This window comes from Danio aesculapii, chromosome 17 (genome assembly GCF_903798145.1).
Source record: "Danio aesculapii chromosome 17, fDanAes4.1, whole genome shotgun sequence".
In the NCBI taxonomy this organism is placed as follows: Eukaryota; Metazoa; Chordata; class Actinopteri; order Cypriniformes; family Danionidae; genus Danio; species Danio aesculapii.
In genome coordinates, this window is record NC_079451.1 from 50312435 (window position 1) to 50329744 (window position 17310).

The following is a 17310-nucleotide window of genomic DNA, read 5'->3' on the forward strand; positions in this document are numbered from 1 at the left end:
GGAAGAAAGGGGATTTAAGTGACTTTGAACGTGGCATGGTTGTTGATGCCAGACGGGCTGGTCTGAGTATTTCAGAAACTGCTAATCTACTGGGATTTTCACGCACAACCATCTCTAGGGTTTACAGAGAATGGTCTGACAAAGAAAAAGTATCCAGTGAGCGGCAGTTCTGTGTGCGCAAATGCCTTGTTGATGCCAGAGGTCAGAGGAGAATGGCCAGACTGGTTCCAGCTGATAGAAAGGCAACAGTAACTCAAATAAGCACTCGTTACAACCGAGGTCTGCAGACGAGCATCTCTGAACACACAACACGTCCAACCTTGAGGCGGATGGGCTACAGCAGCAGAAGACTACACCGGGTGCCACTCCTGTCAGCTAAGAACAGGAAACTGAGGCTACAATTCACACAGGCTCACCAAAACTGGACAATAGAAGATTGGAGAAACGTTGCTTGGTCTGGTGGTGGTGGTGGTGGTGTAATGGTGTTTTTGGATATTTTCTTGGCACACTTTGGGCCCATGAGTATCGTGTCAACGACACAGCCTACCCGAGTGTTTTGCTGACCATGTCCATCCCTTTATGACCACAGTGTCTCCATCTTCTGATGGCTACTTCCAGCAGGATAAAGCACCATATCAAATCATCTCAGACTGGTTTCTTAAACATGACAATGAGTTCACTGTACTCAACTGACCTCCACAGTCACCAGATCTCAATCCAATAGAGCACCTTTGCGATGTGGTGGAACGGGAGATTCACATCATGGATGTGCAGCCGACAAATCTGCAGCAACTGTGTGATGCTATCATGTCAATATAGAGCAAAAAAAAAATAGTCCAACCTGGTACAAGTAATGCCTCATTCACACTAGCAGCGACTTTGAAGCTGTCTGTCGCTCTGGGTGGCAACTTGCTGCAAACGCAGGTCTATGTAGGTCTACAGCACGGAGGATACAACCGGCCTCTGAGCGAGAAGAGAGAGGATCACATGAGCTCTACTGGTGCTTCTATTGGCTGTCGCTCTTTTTTTAGCATAAAGTTGAAGGATTCTCAACTTTGTTGCGTTGCTCGACATGCCCATCTCATCACCAACTGCCACTTTGACGTCACTTGTCACTGCGACATTTTCATTTGCTAGTAGTGTGAATGAGGCTTAAGGTGTACCTACTGAAGTGGCCAGTAAGTGTATACAGTAAATATATATTAAAAAAATAATATGAAAAAAGTTTGAAAACATTATATATATATATATATATATATATATATATATATATATATATATATATATATATATATATATATATATATATATATATATATATATATATATATATATATAAAATTTTCCTTGCCTTGGTGAGCATAAGACTTCAAGTTCAAATCTCATTATACACATCCCAGGATGAACAGACATAAACAAACAACTACAAAAACATTGAAATACCTAGGCTTCTCTCAACATGCAGCATTCTTTGGTGCTTATCTGTGGTTAACAGCAATTAGTGAGTCAGAATAAACAATTCAATCATCTTACTACTACAAGTGACCAATGAAAGCTGTTAAAAGAAAGCCCTGTATGTTGAAAGTCTGCTCATTTCCTTCCCGTTTCTGTTCTGTCCGACTAGTCAGCAGACACACACGCAGACAGTTTTCCTGATCACACAGGAAATATTATGCAACTATATGATGCTTTGATGCTGCAGGATGAGACTTCCAGAATTCCAGCAGTTACTCACCCACAACTCGCTCCAAAACTGAGTGACTCACTGTTTTTGTGGAGCATAAAACACTGCTGTTTTTACACACAACGAAAGCCAGGTTTATGAGCTAACACAGTAAATGCTGAAAGACTTTTAATTTCGCGTGAATTTCCAACTGAACTATTAGACACCAAATGAAACTAACAGCCCAAAATTTTGTGTTTCTGCAGAAAGTCTCACAAAGGCTGCCTTTGTGTTAGCCAAAATGTAGAAACAGCAGTAATATTCCCAAATATCATTACAACTACACAGATATTATTATAATATACTCTGATCATGTAATTGCTATGATGTAAACCTGAATTTCTTCAGATCCTGTCCAGTCATTATTTAATGATCAAGAAATGTACGATTATTATTTTTGGTTGGAACATACATTTTATTTATCAGAATGATTTGATTATTATAAGGTTATATTGTATGAATCTTTTGTAGAACTCTAAATGCCTCAAACCTCAGTTTCTAGATAAAATGAACACTAGGGGGCAGTATGATGACAATAATGTTTGTTCCTTTTTAGGAAGTACTGTGTATTTATATAGCGCATTTATCCTCTATAACCATACACCCAAGGTGTTTCACAATCATGAGGCGGGGGGGGGGGGGGTCTCTCCACACCACCACCAGTGTGCAGCATCCACTTGGATGATGCGACAGCAGCCACAGGACAAGTGTGCCAGTGCGTTTACCACACTCCAGCTATTGGTGGAGTGGAGAGACGGTGATAGAGCCGATGAATAGGATTGATTGGGAGGCCATGATGATTAAGCGCCAATGGGGGAAATTTGGCCAGGACACCAGGACATTTTTAATGACCACAGAGAGTCAGGACTTTGGTTTATTGTCTCATCTGAAAGATAGTGTTTATTAGGGCTGGGCGGTATATCGAGTTCTGTGGATATATCGATATGATTCCCCAACACGATGCGCTATTATCCATATCGTTCACATCGATATGGTTTGAGGCCACACGTGCGCATTCTGCACGAAACAGACCACTCCAAGGTAGCACGCGAGCTCAACTTGCACAATGGAGCGCATGCGCAAATGAATGATTCACTACAAGAGTCATACAAAAGATTTGTTCAAAATGCATGCAGTGCTGGTGTTGTGTCGAAATCCGACTCCCCAGACAAATCTGACTCCCCCTCGCATGCACGAGCGTCACACAGCGCCTGCAGCTGTCACAGCGGTTTATCAGAAACCATTTATCGATCATTTCTTCCGCAATTAACAGCAAGAACGAACATAAAAACCTTTTCAAATTGAAAAACAGCACCTGATTGTGTTCAAAAGAATTAAAAACGCCAAAATGGGCCGAATTTATACCGCATTTCGAAAGTGAAACCACCTCATATTCACTGATTGTAAGTTTAGTATTTACGTTATCACGCATTTAGCTCTGCGTTCTGGTCTGTTATTGCATATTGACTTCGATTCCGATTATATTCTAATCACTGTATTTAATTATTCTGTTTAATTGATTTATTTATTTAAGCCCCTTACCTGGAAGATGCGATTTAATTTGTGTGTGTGTAAATAAAAAAACGTGCATGTGTTTACCAAACATTTCTTATTCTATTTTAATATCTCACTGTTAGCTACTCTTTGAACAAATAACAATATAAGAATGATAATTATAATGATGATAATATTTTAATAAAGGCTTTGACTCTCAAGAAACTATTTATAGAAAAATACCGGATATATATCGTATACAGTCATTCCTCATAAAAATACCAGGATATGATTTTTTGCCCATATCGCTCAGCCCTAGTGTTTACACTAGTTATATTTACAGGGACATATTATTAACAAACGAAGAATTATTTTCATAAAGTTTTTTGCACAACACAAATGTTTGCTCGTATTTTACACCGTATGGTGTTGTACTTGTGCTGCAGAGAGCTTGAGTTTGAGCCCGTTGAAACACTCTTCCACAAAAGAGATAAAAGCAATGTAAACTGACTGGGAAAAAATAAAATAAAAGCTAAAACTATTTAGCGGCAGTGCACTTTTATCTCATGTTTGCGTTTGAAAACACTATTGGTTGGGTTCAGTCAAAGTTTAGGTGTACATGTGTGTGTACAAGACGGATGCGTGTCTGAAACGTACAATAAAATGTACCCTAAGTAGCCAACAAGCAAAAATATAGACAGCAGCCTCTAGTGCATTTGTCTTTTGAAACGTGCAGTAAAACATACCCTAAAGTATGTGTTTTAAACTCAGAAAAATGTAGACAGCAATTTGCCATCTGAAATGTGCAATAAAAGTACCCAAAATAATGTATTTAAAAAAATACAATTAAATAAAACAAATGTAGACAGCGCCCTCTACTGGATTTGTCATCTGAAACATGCAGTCAATTGCACCCTAAATGATGTATTTTAAATAAAAAAAAAAAATGTAGACAGCGCCCTCTAGTGAATTTGTCTTCTGAAACGTGCAGTAAAACATACCCTAAAGTATGTATTTTAAACTCAAAAAAAAATGTAGACAGTACTCTAGTGAATTTGCCATCTGAAATGTGCAATAAAAGTACCCAAAATAATGTATTTAAAAAAATAAAATAAAATAAAAAAATGTAGACAGCGCCCTCTACTGGATTTATCATCTGAAATATACAGTAAAATGTACCCTAAAGAATGCACTTTTAAAAAATGTAGACAGCGCCCTCTATTGGATTTGTCATCTGAAATATACAGTAAAACGTACCTTAAATGATGTATTTTAAATAAAAAAAATAATAATTAAAAAAAAATGTAGACAGCGCCCTCTATTGGATTTGTCATCTGAAATATACAGTAAAATGTTCCCTAAATAATGTACTTTTAAAAAATGTAGACAGCGCCCTCTATTGGATTTGTCATCTGAAATATACAGTAAAATGTTCCCTAAATAATGCACTTTTTAAAAATGTAGACAGCGCCCTCTATTGGATTTGTCATCTGAAATATACAGTAAAATGTTCCCTAAATAATGCACTTTTTAAAAATGTAGACAGCGCCCTCTAGTGAATTTGTCATCTGAAATATACAGTAAAATGTTCCCTAAATAATGTACTTTTAAAAAATGTAGACAGCGCCCTCTATTGGATTTGTCATCTGAAATATACAGTAAAATGTTCCCTAAATAATGCACTTTTTAAAAATGTAGACAGCGCCCTCTAGTGAATTTGTCATCTGAAATATACAGTAAAATGTACCCTAAATAATGTACTTTTTAAAAATGTAGACAGCGCCCTCTACTGGATTTGTCATCTGAAATATACAGTAAAATGTACCCTAAAGAATGCACTTTTAAAAAATGTAGACAGCGCCCTCTAGTGTATTTGTCTTCTGAAATATACAGTAAAACGTACCCTAAATGATGTATTTTAAATTAAAAAAAAAAAAAAAAAAAAAAAATGTAGACAGCGCCCTCTACTGGATTTGTCATTTGAAATATACAGTAAAATGTACCCTAAATAATGCATTTTTTAAAAATGTAGACAGCGCCCTCTAGTGAATTTGTCATCTGAAATATACAGTAAAATGTTCCCTAAATAATGTACTTTTAAAAAATGTAGACAGCACTCTAGTGAATTTGTCATCTGAAACGTACAATAAATTGTACCCTAACAATTCACATATGCAAAAAAATGTAGACAGCGCACACTACTGGATTCATCATCTGAAACATGCAGTAAAACGTACCCTAAATGATGTATTTTAAATTAGAAATAATGTAGACAGCACCCTCTAGTGGAAGTCATCTGAAATGTGCAATAAAAGAAACCCTAATGTATTTTAAATTTGAAAATAAATTTAAATAGCGCCCTTTTGTGGATTCGTCATTTGAAAGGTCATATAAAAATGGACCCTAAATAGTACATTTCAAATCTGAAAAAAATAGACAGCACCCACTAAAAAAAAGGTACATATTTCTAACGAGCATGGCCTGTATATTTATTATGTGTTTGGTAGCTACCACCAACATATTACATTGCGAAAAATTCTGCATGATTCATAAACTACTTGTCAGTATTATGGTGAGTAGATTTGAACATCTCTTCTCCTCTATCCACAGAAACATGGATCCCGAGATACAACTAACAACATCATCATCAATCCTCTCTACAATTCCCTCTACAAACAACCTCACCAACGCCACCCAGTGTCCGCATTGGGAAGTGTGGGACTGGCTGTATGTCATGCAACCGGCTTACATGTTCATCATCTGCATTCTGGGGATCATCGGTAACATCTTCGTCCTGCTGGTCTTCAGTCTACATAAGAAAGCATGTACAGTCGCTGAAATCTACCTGGGGAATCTAGCAGCTGCAGACCTCCTATTGGTTTCGTGTTTGCCGTTCTGGGCGATCAACATCGCCAATGAGTTTAACTGGGAATTTGGATCAGTGATGTGTCGACTGGTCAACACGGGCATCAAAATGAACATGTTATGCAGTATTTACTTCTTAGTTTTGGTCAGCACTGATCGCTATGTTGCACTCGTTCATGCACTATCGCGTGGTAGAATGAGACGACCACGATACGCCAAACTCAACTGCATTGCCGTCTGGTGCTTCGGATTAATACTCAACATCCCGACGCTTCATTTCCGTGACATTAAATTCATCCCAGAGCTAAACATCACGGCTTGCATTCTGGATTATCCAAGTCCAAACATCGGTTTAATCTGTGACATTCTCCTCATAATAATCGGCTTCATTATACCGATTTTGGTGATCTCGTATTGCACGCTTAAAATCATCCGAGCTTTGCATGAGCAAGTCGTCGACCGCTTTAATGCTGAAAACACTGAAAGAAAAGCTACGATTCTGGTGTTGGTGGTCCTGATGGTGTTTCTCCTATGTTGGGTCCCGTTTCATCTCGTGACGCTTATGGATATCCTGATGCGATTCGGTGTCTTTGGCGGATGCAAATTCGAAGCCGGTCTTGATATTTCCAATCAGATCTTCACCTACTTGGCTTTGAGCAACAGCGTTTTGAACCCGATTCTCTATGTAATCGTGGGCAAGAACTTCAGGAAGAAGGTCAAAGAGCTGATGAAGCAACTTGCGGAGAAGAAAGTGGATTCGACAAGCGGTTCGACGAGATCACAGCTCTCGTCCACCTTAAAGACTTTCACAACTTATTAAGAGCTCATTGGATCAACCTGAAATTATGGTTCAGAATCAATGGCTCAGAATTATTGTAAAATTTAAGTCAGAGTTATTAGCCATCCTGTATATTTTCTCTCAATTTTCTTAAAGGCCATTTTTTCAACACATTTCAACACATAATAGTTTTAATAACTAATTTCTAATAACTGCTTTATTTAATCTTTGTCATGATGACAGTAAATAATATTTTACTAGATATTCTTAAAGACACTACACTGTAAAAAATATATGATCAATTAGTCCAGACAGCATATTTTAGGCCACTGTAACTTAATAAACTAATTTAATCATGTTCTAACTTAATTTTATAAGTTATGCAAGCTGTTTTAAGTCAGTTTCACATGGATTTCCATGGACTCATAAGGTTAATTTGATGCAACCAGGTTTGTTTTCACAGTGTAGTATTCAGCTTAAAGTGACATTTAAAGGCCTAACTAGGTTCATTAGGGTAATCAGGCAAGTCATTGTATAACAGTGGTTTGTTCTGTAGACAATCCAAAACGAATATTGCTTAAGGGGGTTAATAATATTGACCTTAATATGGCTTAAAAATTGCTTTTATTCTAGCCAAAATAAAACAAATAAGACTTTCTACAGAAGAAAAAATATTATAGGAAATACTGTGAAAAATTCCTTGCTCCGTTAAACATCATTTGGGGAAATATTTATAAATATTAATAAAAATAATTCACACAAGGGCAAATAATTTTGACTTCATTTGTATATGGTAAAAGCATCCTTTTCAAAGTTGTAAATATAAAAAACTAAATGTTACACAACAAAATACAGTTTCAGTCTTCTACAGAAAGTTTGGTTCACATTTAAAGTTGTAAAACTGATAATGTCGCACTTTCTGAGTTGAAACTGTTGAAGTAAACCCTAATTAGGGCTGGGCATTGATTAATCACATTCAAAAGAAAAGTTTGTTTTTCCATAATGTGCATTATTTATACATGAATCCAGGCATACAAACAAATTATACATCCATAGAGAATATCTGTATTATATACACATATTTTATATCTTAATATAAATAAATATTCTCAAATATATGCATGCACATACACATGGATATTATGTAAATACAAACTTTCTTTTTAGATGCGATTAATCATGAGTCATTATGGGCCAGCACTAATTCTAATTTGAAGATGTTGTGAAATACTGAACGTTTTAAAATATTTAATATGTACAAAACAATTCAAATGATATCATGGTAAAAACATCAGTACTGTATGCCGTTGTGTAAAGTTATATTTCATTTTTATACTTTTTTGTTTTTAATGTATTTTCTACAAGAAGCTAAACCCATGTGTGTTAAGTAATGTTTGTAAGCTTTGAAGTGAATGAAAGAATAATATCGATATACTGCCAAATGTAGCAAAATTACACTCAAAACTTGAACATGTTCATTTGATTTCATCTGGACAAATGTATCTGCTTAATAAATGTACATGCTTAAATAAGGATGAAGAAAGATCACAGTGACCTTACAGTGCATCCGGAAAGTATTGATAGCGCTTCACTTTTTTCACATTTTTTATGTTACAGCCTTATTCCAAAATGGATTAAATTCATGTATTTCCTCAACATTTTACACACAATCCCCCATAATGACAATGTGAAAAAAGAGTTTTTGAAATTGTTGCAAACTTATTAAAAATAAAAAAGCTGAATAATCACATGTGCATCAGTATTGACAGCCTTTGGCGTGAAGCTCTAAATTGAGCTTAAGTACATTCTGTTTCCTCTGATCATTCTTAAGATGTTTCAGCAGCTTAATTGGAGTTCACCTGTGGTCAATTCAGTTGATTGGACATGATTTGAAAAGGCATACATCTGTCTATATAAGGTCCCAGGGTTGACAGTGCATGTCAAAGCACAAAACAAGCATGAAGACAAAGGAATTGTCTGTAGACCTCAGAGACAGGATTGTCTCAAGGCAGAAGGCTGGGGAAGGTTACAGAAACCTTTCTGCTGCTCTGAAAGTTCCAATGAGCACAGTGGCCTCCGTCATCCGTAAGTGGAAGATGTTTGAAACCACCGGGACTCTTCCTAGAGCTGGCCGGCCATCTAAGCTGAGTGACCGGGGGAGAAGGGATCTGTGCAGCAATCCACCAATCATGCCTGTATGGTAGAGTGGCCAGACGGAAGCCACTCCCCGCCTAGAATCTGCCAAAAGGCATCTGAATGATTCTTAGACCATAAGAAACAAAATTTTCTGGCCTAATGGGACTCAAATGGAACTCTTTGGAGTAAATGCCAGGCATTACGTTTGGAGAAAACCAGGCAGCACCCATCACCAGGCTAGTACCATCCCTACAGTGAAGCATGGTGGTGGCAGCATCATGCTGTGGGGATGTTTTTCAGCAGCAGGAACTGGAAGACTAGTCAGGATAAAGGGAAAGATGAATGCAGCAATGTACAGAGACGTCCTGAATGAAAACCTGCTTCAGAGTGCTCTTGACCTCAGACTGGGGTGACGGTTCATCTTCCAGCAGGACAATGACCCAAAGCACACTGCCAAAGTATCAATGGAGTGGCTTCACAACAACTCAGTTAAGGTCTTTGAGTGGCCCAGCCAGAGCCCAGACCTAAATCCTACTGAACATCTCTAGAGATCTGAAAATGGCTGTACACAGTCACTTCCCTTCCAACCTGATGGAGCTTGAGAGGTACTGCAAAGAGGAATGGGCAAAAACTCCCAAAGACAGGTGTGCCAAGCTTGTGGCATCATATTCAAAAAGACTTGAGGCTGTAATCACTTCCAAAAGTGCATCAACAAAGGCTGAGCAAAGGCTGAGAATACTGATGTACATGTGAGTTATCAGCTTTTTTATTTTTAATAAATTTGCAACAATTTCAAAAACTCTTTTTTCACATTGTCATTATGGAGGATTGTGTGTAGAATGTTGAGGAAATAAATGAATTTAATCTATTTTGGAATAAGGCTGTAGCATAAAAACATGCGGAAAAGTGAAGCGCTATGAATACATTCCAGATGCACTGTAAAGACCTTAAATAATTCAGTTTGTTTTGAGTAAAGCGTACAAATGCACATACTTTTCAACTATCTGATTTATAATATTTGCTTAATATCTGAAATATTTGTTTGAAGTTGTAGAAAAACAAATTTAATGTTAAAAAAATAGTAAGCTCATAATAGTATAAAATGTTCTCAGACACAAAGTGAAATGATCAGTTTTCTTGCTTGGCACATATGTTAGTTTTGATGTGTGTATGTGGTATGACATTGAAAAGCTGTACATTTTTCATTAAATGCTATGAAATGCATTAAAAAAATCTGAAATGACTGTATTTTTTTACAGTAATTTTTGTATGCTGGTGTTAAAAATCATTACCCTGAAATTAATGGAAGATTAATAGTAAATTACTGCCCATCTGATTACACTTAAATCTTAAGTATAAAAATGGACATGTCAGTTTACGTTTCGAGATGTTAAAAATCTAAAATGGCCATGTGGTGGGGACTGTCAAAAACATCTTCACCCCAACTTTGGTACCTATCAGTAAGCCCACACGGAATTGCGCAGAATTCCACAGATTTTCAGCCCATCATTAACTCTGTTTATTTACTTAAATGTGTGTAAATTTATATTTATTCCGTTTTTAAATTAATTACAGTAATATTATTGACTAATGTGAAAATATTCATATGATTTATTTACAATAGAGTCATATTTTCTGTCTTTTAGTAGATGTATTATATGAGAGACTTGCTTTGTTTACCAAATAAGTGGATCTCATTAGATTTGCATTGTAAACATTAAGTAAAAGTTAAAAAGGTATTACTTTTTAGTTCATATATTAAGGTTTTAGTTATGATACTCCCAAAAAAAATTCAGCATAAATCCACAGATTTTTAAACACAATTCTGCACAGAAATAGCAAAAAATCCACAAGTGATGGGAAGTTCGGATCATTTTACTGACTCTGATATTTGAGTCTCGTTCATCGAGATGAACAAATCTTTTTGAGTCATTTCATTCATTTGGTTCAATTTGCCAAAGTATTGTTAAAATGTTACGAATTGCTTCCAAACACATCTGCAACGAGCCCAAAAGGTTGATCACACGACAAATAAGTCATAAATAGATTACTATAAGAAGGAGAAAATAATCATTCAATGTTTACCTGCTCTTTTGTCTATGAAGGTATTTTTGTCTCTTTGCTCAGCTCACCTCTTCATGTGTTCAAACATCAGTGGTTCGTTCACGTCACACTGACAGTCACATATAATCTTAACCAAGTCTTCTGGTTCTTGAGTCGTTCGTTCATCACGCGATAGAATGACTCAAACCCGAGGACTCAAGGGATGAACGGATCAAATCTGTTTCCGGCTCTAAACGCATATGATTGGCCCGTGATGAACGAATGACTCAAACCCGATAGAGGACTCGAGAGATGAACGGATCAAATCTCTTTCCGGCTCTAAACGCATATGATTGGCCCGTGAGGAACGAATGACTCAAACCTGATTGAGGACTCGAGAGATGAACGGATCAAATCTCTTTCCGGCTCTAAACGCATATGATTGGCCCGTGATGAACGAATGACTCAAACCTGATTGAGGACTCGAGAGATGAACGGATCAAATCTCTTTCCGGCTCTAAACGCATATGATTGGCCCGTGAGGAACGAATGACTCAAACCCGATAGAGGACTCGAGAGATGAACGGATCAATTCTCTTTCCGGCTCTAAACGCATATGATTGGCTTCTGCCTTTCCGCGATGAACGACTCAAAAGACTTGAAATGAACGACACCACCTGCACTAATGTGCGCAGTCTGCACACGCGCAGATGAACAAATCATTCCCTGAGAGGACTCGTAGTTCCCGAGTCATATCGAAGAATCGTTCAAGAAAGACCCATCACTAATGTCCACAGATTCCATCTGGCCCTACCTAGCAGTACTGAAATTTAAGAAGAAAAAATGTCCATTTGCCACTAACATTTTGTCAAGTGAATTGTTGAATACTGCTGATTGGCCACTGTGTTCAAATGCTCAACATCAAATCACTCAACATCCAATTACTGCAATGGAGTTTCTCTCAGTTACTTTTTCTCACTGAGGTGATTGGCTAAGTAGAATAATCAGTCCAATGATTCCAGTCCAATAAAGTGGCGCATAAAAAAAATAGCATCAAGGCTGACCTCAAGACACTCTTTACAAATGCAGCAAACATGTACAGTGTGGAAGCATTAAAAGTGTCAACTAGAAAAGTAAAGTTCGTAGACAGACTTTATGGTGGCTTGAGAAAGCCTCGTCTGAAAGTTTGAAGTCGTTTTAAAGTGTAAATAACTGAAGTAGTTTGAAACAGTCGGCATAGATAGATAACTACATATAAGTTACCATGTTTCTAGTATGGATTGGCATGTTTCTCGCTAGGTGGTTGCTAGGGTGTTGTGAGTGGTTGCCAAGGTGTTCCTAGGCGGTTGCTAGGTAGTTGCTAGGGTGTTCTGAGTGGTTGCCAAGCCGTTGCTAGGCGTTGAATGTACAGTATGTAGCGCCACAAACAAAACTCATGTAGCACTGAGAGAATGTGTGCAATATGTGCATGTGTTTGAAAACGTAACATTCTGTAGTGCATTTAGTGATTGTTTAAGGCCATTTGGTGATTTTAGTCATCACACCCCATTTTTATACTCACTACTCACTGAGTACTTTAAGAGCTACTTTTTACTCAGAATTTGAATAACAGATACCTTTACTCGCACTACATTTCTTTTTGGCAAGTAATTGTACTGTAAGCTACATGAGTATGATTTTATTCTGAACTCTTTCCACTACTGAACAGACTTGACTGACTTTGTGATTCGTTCCCATGAACATCATTTGAAGCATCTGAAAGCCGTATCTACCAGTAGATTGCTGATATATTTGCTAATATATTCTCATAGACTGATCCACTCATAGACATGGCTTTCAAACACTCCCATATCTGCATCTGTGCAAGCGGTGCTCAATAGAATGGTGTTATAAACAATGTTGCATGCTTAAAAACAGAAACAATACAGCGTCAAATTGAACACAATTGCATTTAAACTTAAGGCTTATAACTCATTATTGCACATGTGCTAGGGCTGGGCGATTTTATTTAAATTAATTTAAATTCCCCTCCAGGGAAAAAAATCATAGACTGTAAAACATATGGACGTAGTGTCCGTGAAGTCACCCATAGATTTATGAAGAGCGCAAATGAAGCAAGTAGTCATGGCCAAACATCGCCATTTTGTTTGCACATCATCGCACCCACCGAGGGTCACCAAATAAGGGCAAAGAGGCGGAGCATAAGTGTAGCTACAAACGGCTGCTAGCATTTTGCTTAGACAGACTTTACTTTGGGACAAACACTTAACACTTCATTTCCCGCGACTCGTTTGTGTTCTGACCACATGTGCTTGGTTGTACACTATATCAATAAAGTATTTAGTCTTTTATAAACACTGTTGTAAGGCATTAAGCCACTAAACATTGTTCTTATGACATTTTTCTACTAGAGGAAACCGTGAATTACTTCCAAACACTTCAGATATAGTCTTCAGACGACTGTTCTAGAGCCTACAGCTAATCAATCTGTCAGATTCTGGAGTGCATTACAGCTCTAAAGAAAAATATAAATGATAAATAATCCTAAATAAAACAAATACATTTATAGAGATGGTATAGAAGTATATAATTTCACTCACATGGGAAATGGAGGCCACTTGAACAGTTTGTGAGCACAATTAAGTGCACACAGCATCCCATATCATCTGATAATTGTAGGAAATAATTCCAAAAGGCAGATGACTGTGTAAAGCCACATAAAACAACACAAAAACATGATGTATTTGTTGAGTTCAGTGGCTAATCAGCCGGAATCAGTTGAGGTGAGGAGACAGCGAGACTTAGCTGTCAATCAAGTGGCCACGCCCTTAATTATGCAGACTTAACAAAAACGAAACGGATAGGTTAAAAAAATTCACCCCCTCACAGTTGTCGTGAAGGGTAATATTAGCTATATGCACCAAAATCTTTCTTTGTATCAGGCTGTAAACATGTGTTTATCAGCTGTAAAATTGGCCAATTTACCATTGGAGTCAGAAAACATCTGGATTTCCTGGAGCCAGCCCCCAAAGGTGATGAATTGCAGTTTTAGTTACTTCCGTATTGGCTTCCCAAGGGAGAGCGGGAGGTTGCCGCATTTTCTGTACGTACGTGACCCGCGGATTCATAACATTTTTGAATTTATAGATTAATCCTAAATTTGTAACAAATCACAGAGAGAGAGAGAGATCACCTCCCGCATCATTCAACTCACATGTATGAAAGCATTTTGGCTTCCCTGTAAAATATGATAACAGAAATAGTTGTGGTTGGACCTACCTAAATGCTTTCTTAGGCTATTAATTAAAGGTGTTTACTGACACTGTTTGTTTAGCCTGCATGAATGCATTCAGTTTAAGCTGCGCAATTAAACAAGAAAAGATCGTGATCCTAATTCAAACCCATGCAACATGAATGAGAAATGATAATGATTTGCATATGTTTATTAATCCTCCGAAGTGCTGCATTCAAATCTGCGTTTGATCGAGAGAGATTCAGTTTTTACACTTTTTTTTTTGTTCGTTACAAACAATTTAATAACACAGAAGTACCGGGTGAACAGTTTATAGTTATAAATCAGAATCAGAATCAGATCAGAATCAGTTTTATTGCCAAGTGTGCTTCACACACACAAGGAATTTGTTTTGGCTACAGAAGCTTCCAGTGTACATAAACTGACAAGTGACAACACAAAATAAATATGAGAAAATAAAATAATAATAATAAAAAATGATGAACATTAAACAGATGTGGTTAGTGAAGAAACCTGGATGTTGAGTTGTATGTACAGATTGTTATAAATATACAGGTTATAAGTGTACAAGTGCGAATGTAGAAAGTATTGCATTGTATATTGATATAAGGTGCTGTGTACAAGTGCGTATGAGAAAGTATTGCACATATTTATTGCACAGTAGGGGAATATTTAACTGTTCATAAGGTAGACAGCCTGAGGAAAGAAACTTTTCCTGTGTCTGGCTGTTTTTGTGCTTGGTGCTCTAAAGCGCCGACCAGACGGTAACAGTTCAAACAGGTAGTGTGCTGGGTGTGAGGGGTCCAGAGTGATTTTGCGAGCCCTTTTACTCACTCTGGAAGAGTACAGTTCTTGAAGTGTAGGAAGGGTTGTGCCAGTGATTCGTTCAGCAGTCCGGACTATTCGCTGTAGTCTACGGAGGTCGGGTTTGGCAGCTGAGCCGAACCAAATTCTGATTAATTTGGATAAACTATATAGTATTAACTATATTTTTAGTTATAACAGATTTAAACTGTGATGTTTATAGTAAAGATTAAAATCACAGTTTAACTGAACTTGACGCTGGTGAATGTTGTAGCAATTACATTATGTAACCAATAGGTGGCGACAAACAACCATCAAAATTATGTCGCTGAATAAGTTTTCAAAAATGATCCACCTATAATAAAACATGAAGTTTTATGTGTGAGTTGTTGAATTATTATTTGCTAGTTTGTTAGCACCAATGTTTTTTGCAGTGATATTTTTGTATAAATAAAAAGCAGGTGTCATTGTCTCCTCCCTTTTTTGATGATCCGAAAAATGGATCGATCCGTGACTCAAAAACGTAGTGTTATGCGAACCGTGAGATTAGTGATCCGTTACACTACTACAGTTTAGTGCAACTTAACGCTGTTGAAAGTTGTAGCAATTACATTGTTTTACTAATAGGTGGCGACAAACAACCATCAGAAATATGCCATTGAATAGTTCTTCAAAAATGACAGAGTAATGAAACTCACTTTGAGTGAGCTAATGAATCATTAATTGAAAATTAGACAAAAATGTGTTATACAGGATGATAATGTTAGATTTAGCATTCATTTAGCATTATCAGCAAACGTAGCAAAGATCCTTTTTCACCGTATTGAATATTTTACTGTTTTATTTTATTCAGCTGGGTTATTTCTGGGGTGACACGGTGGCTCAGTGGTTAGCACTGTCACCTCACAGCAAAAAGGTCGCTGGTTTGAGTCCTGGCTAGGCCAGTTGTCATTTCTGTGTGGAGTTTGCATGTTCTCCCCGTGTTGGCGTGGGTTTCCTCCGGGTGCTCCGGTTTCCCCCACAGTCCAAACACATGCGCTATAGGGGAATTGATTAACTAAATTGGCTGTAGTGTGTGTGTGTGAATGAGTGTGTATGGGTGTTTCCTAGTACTGGGTTGCAGCTGGAAGGGTCATCCGCTGTGTCAAACATATGCTGAATAAGTTGGCGGTTCATTCCGCTGTGGCGACCCCTGATGAATAAAGGGAGTAAGCTGAAGGAAAATGAATAAATGTTTTATTTCTGCATATCATGTGTGAATGGCCCCTTAAAGCAGTTTAAACATCATGCCACTTTTTGCCTATTCAATGCAGGTTGAAATCAGACGGATGGTGGATGTTTGCAAACTGTCTGTTTCCAGGGAAAGAAAATGAGTAGTTGTCAAATTAAGGAATGTGCGCTAGACTTTCCAGTAATGACTCTTTAACCCGCTGCTCTTTGTCTGTGAATAACCCTCTCTGAAATGATGTTTTTCCAGTGATGCCTCGATGGCAGACGTGTTTTTCAGAAGACTGTGGTTTGTAACTGAGCAGTGGGCGGCTGTACTACAATCTGTCAGCATTCCCTCAAAAGAAAAGCATATATTTTCTCAAATGAGTGGTAAAAACTCATCATAGCTTTTTAAACAAAACCTCCTCCCTTAAAAATAAAATCTGCACTGCCAGCTCTTGAAAGCATTTGGATGTAAAATTTGCCCCATGGAACTGATGTTCAGGGGTATTTTTTACCAAACTTTTTCTAAACATATGTAAAAATCAGCTAAATAAAATAAATTACTATCTTGAAACATTATACAGATGGCTCATACATACATCCATACATACATTCACATATACATTCACATATACATATATATATATATATACATACATACATACATACATACATACATATATACATACATACATACATACATACATACATACATACATACATACATACATACACACATACATACATATATATATATATATTGATTTTTGATTTTGATTTTACCCTTTTCAAATTAGTTACAAACAACTAAATAACAGAAGTACTGGGATAACAGTTTATAAACGCTGATGTTTACGGTAAAGTTTAGTGCAACTTGACGCTGTTGAAAGTTGTAGCAATTACACTTTTTAACCAATAGGTGGCGATGAACCACCATCAAAAATATGCTATAGAATAGCTCTTAAAGTGATACATCTAGTAATGAAACAGTTATTGAATTAA

General features: G+C 37.1%; 1 protein-coding gene across 1 annotated transcript in view; it reads left to right on the forward strand.

The window, feature by feature from the left end:
- bdkrb2 (bradykinin receptor B2) overlaps nucleotides 1–10218 on the forward strand; it is an 11203-nt gene extending 985 nt beyond the window's left edge. The window contains exon 2 of the mRNA XM_056477697.1: nucleotides 5828–10218. Within this exon, the coding sequence (XP_056333672.1) occupies nucleotides 5832–6902 (1071 nt within the window). The 5' untranslated portion in view covers nucleotides 5828–5831 and the 3' untranslated portion in view covers nucleotides 6903–10218. The remainder of the gene's footprint in view (nucleotides 1–5827) is intronic.
- The last annotated feature ends 7092 nt before the right edge of the window (nucleotides 10219–17310 follow it).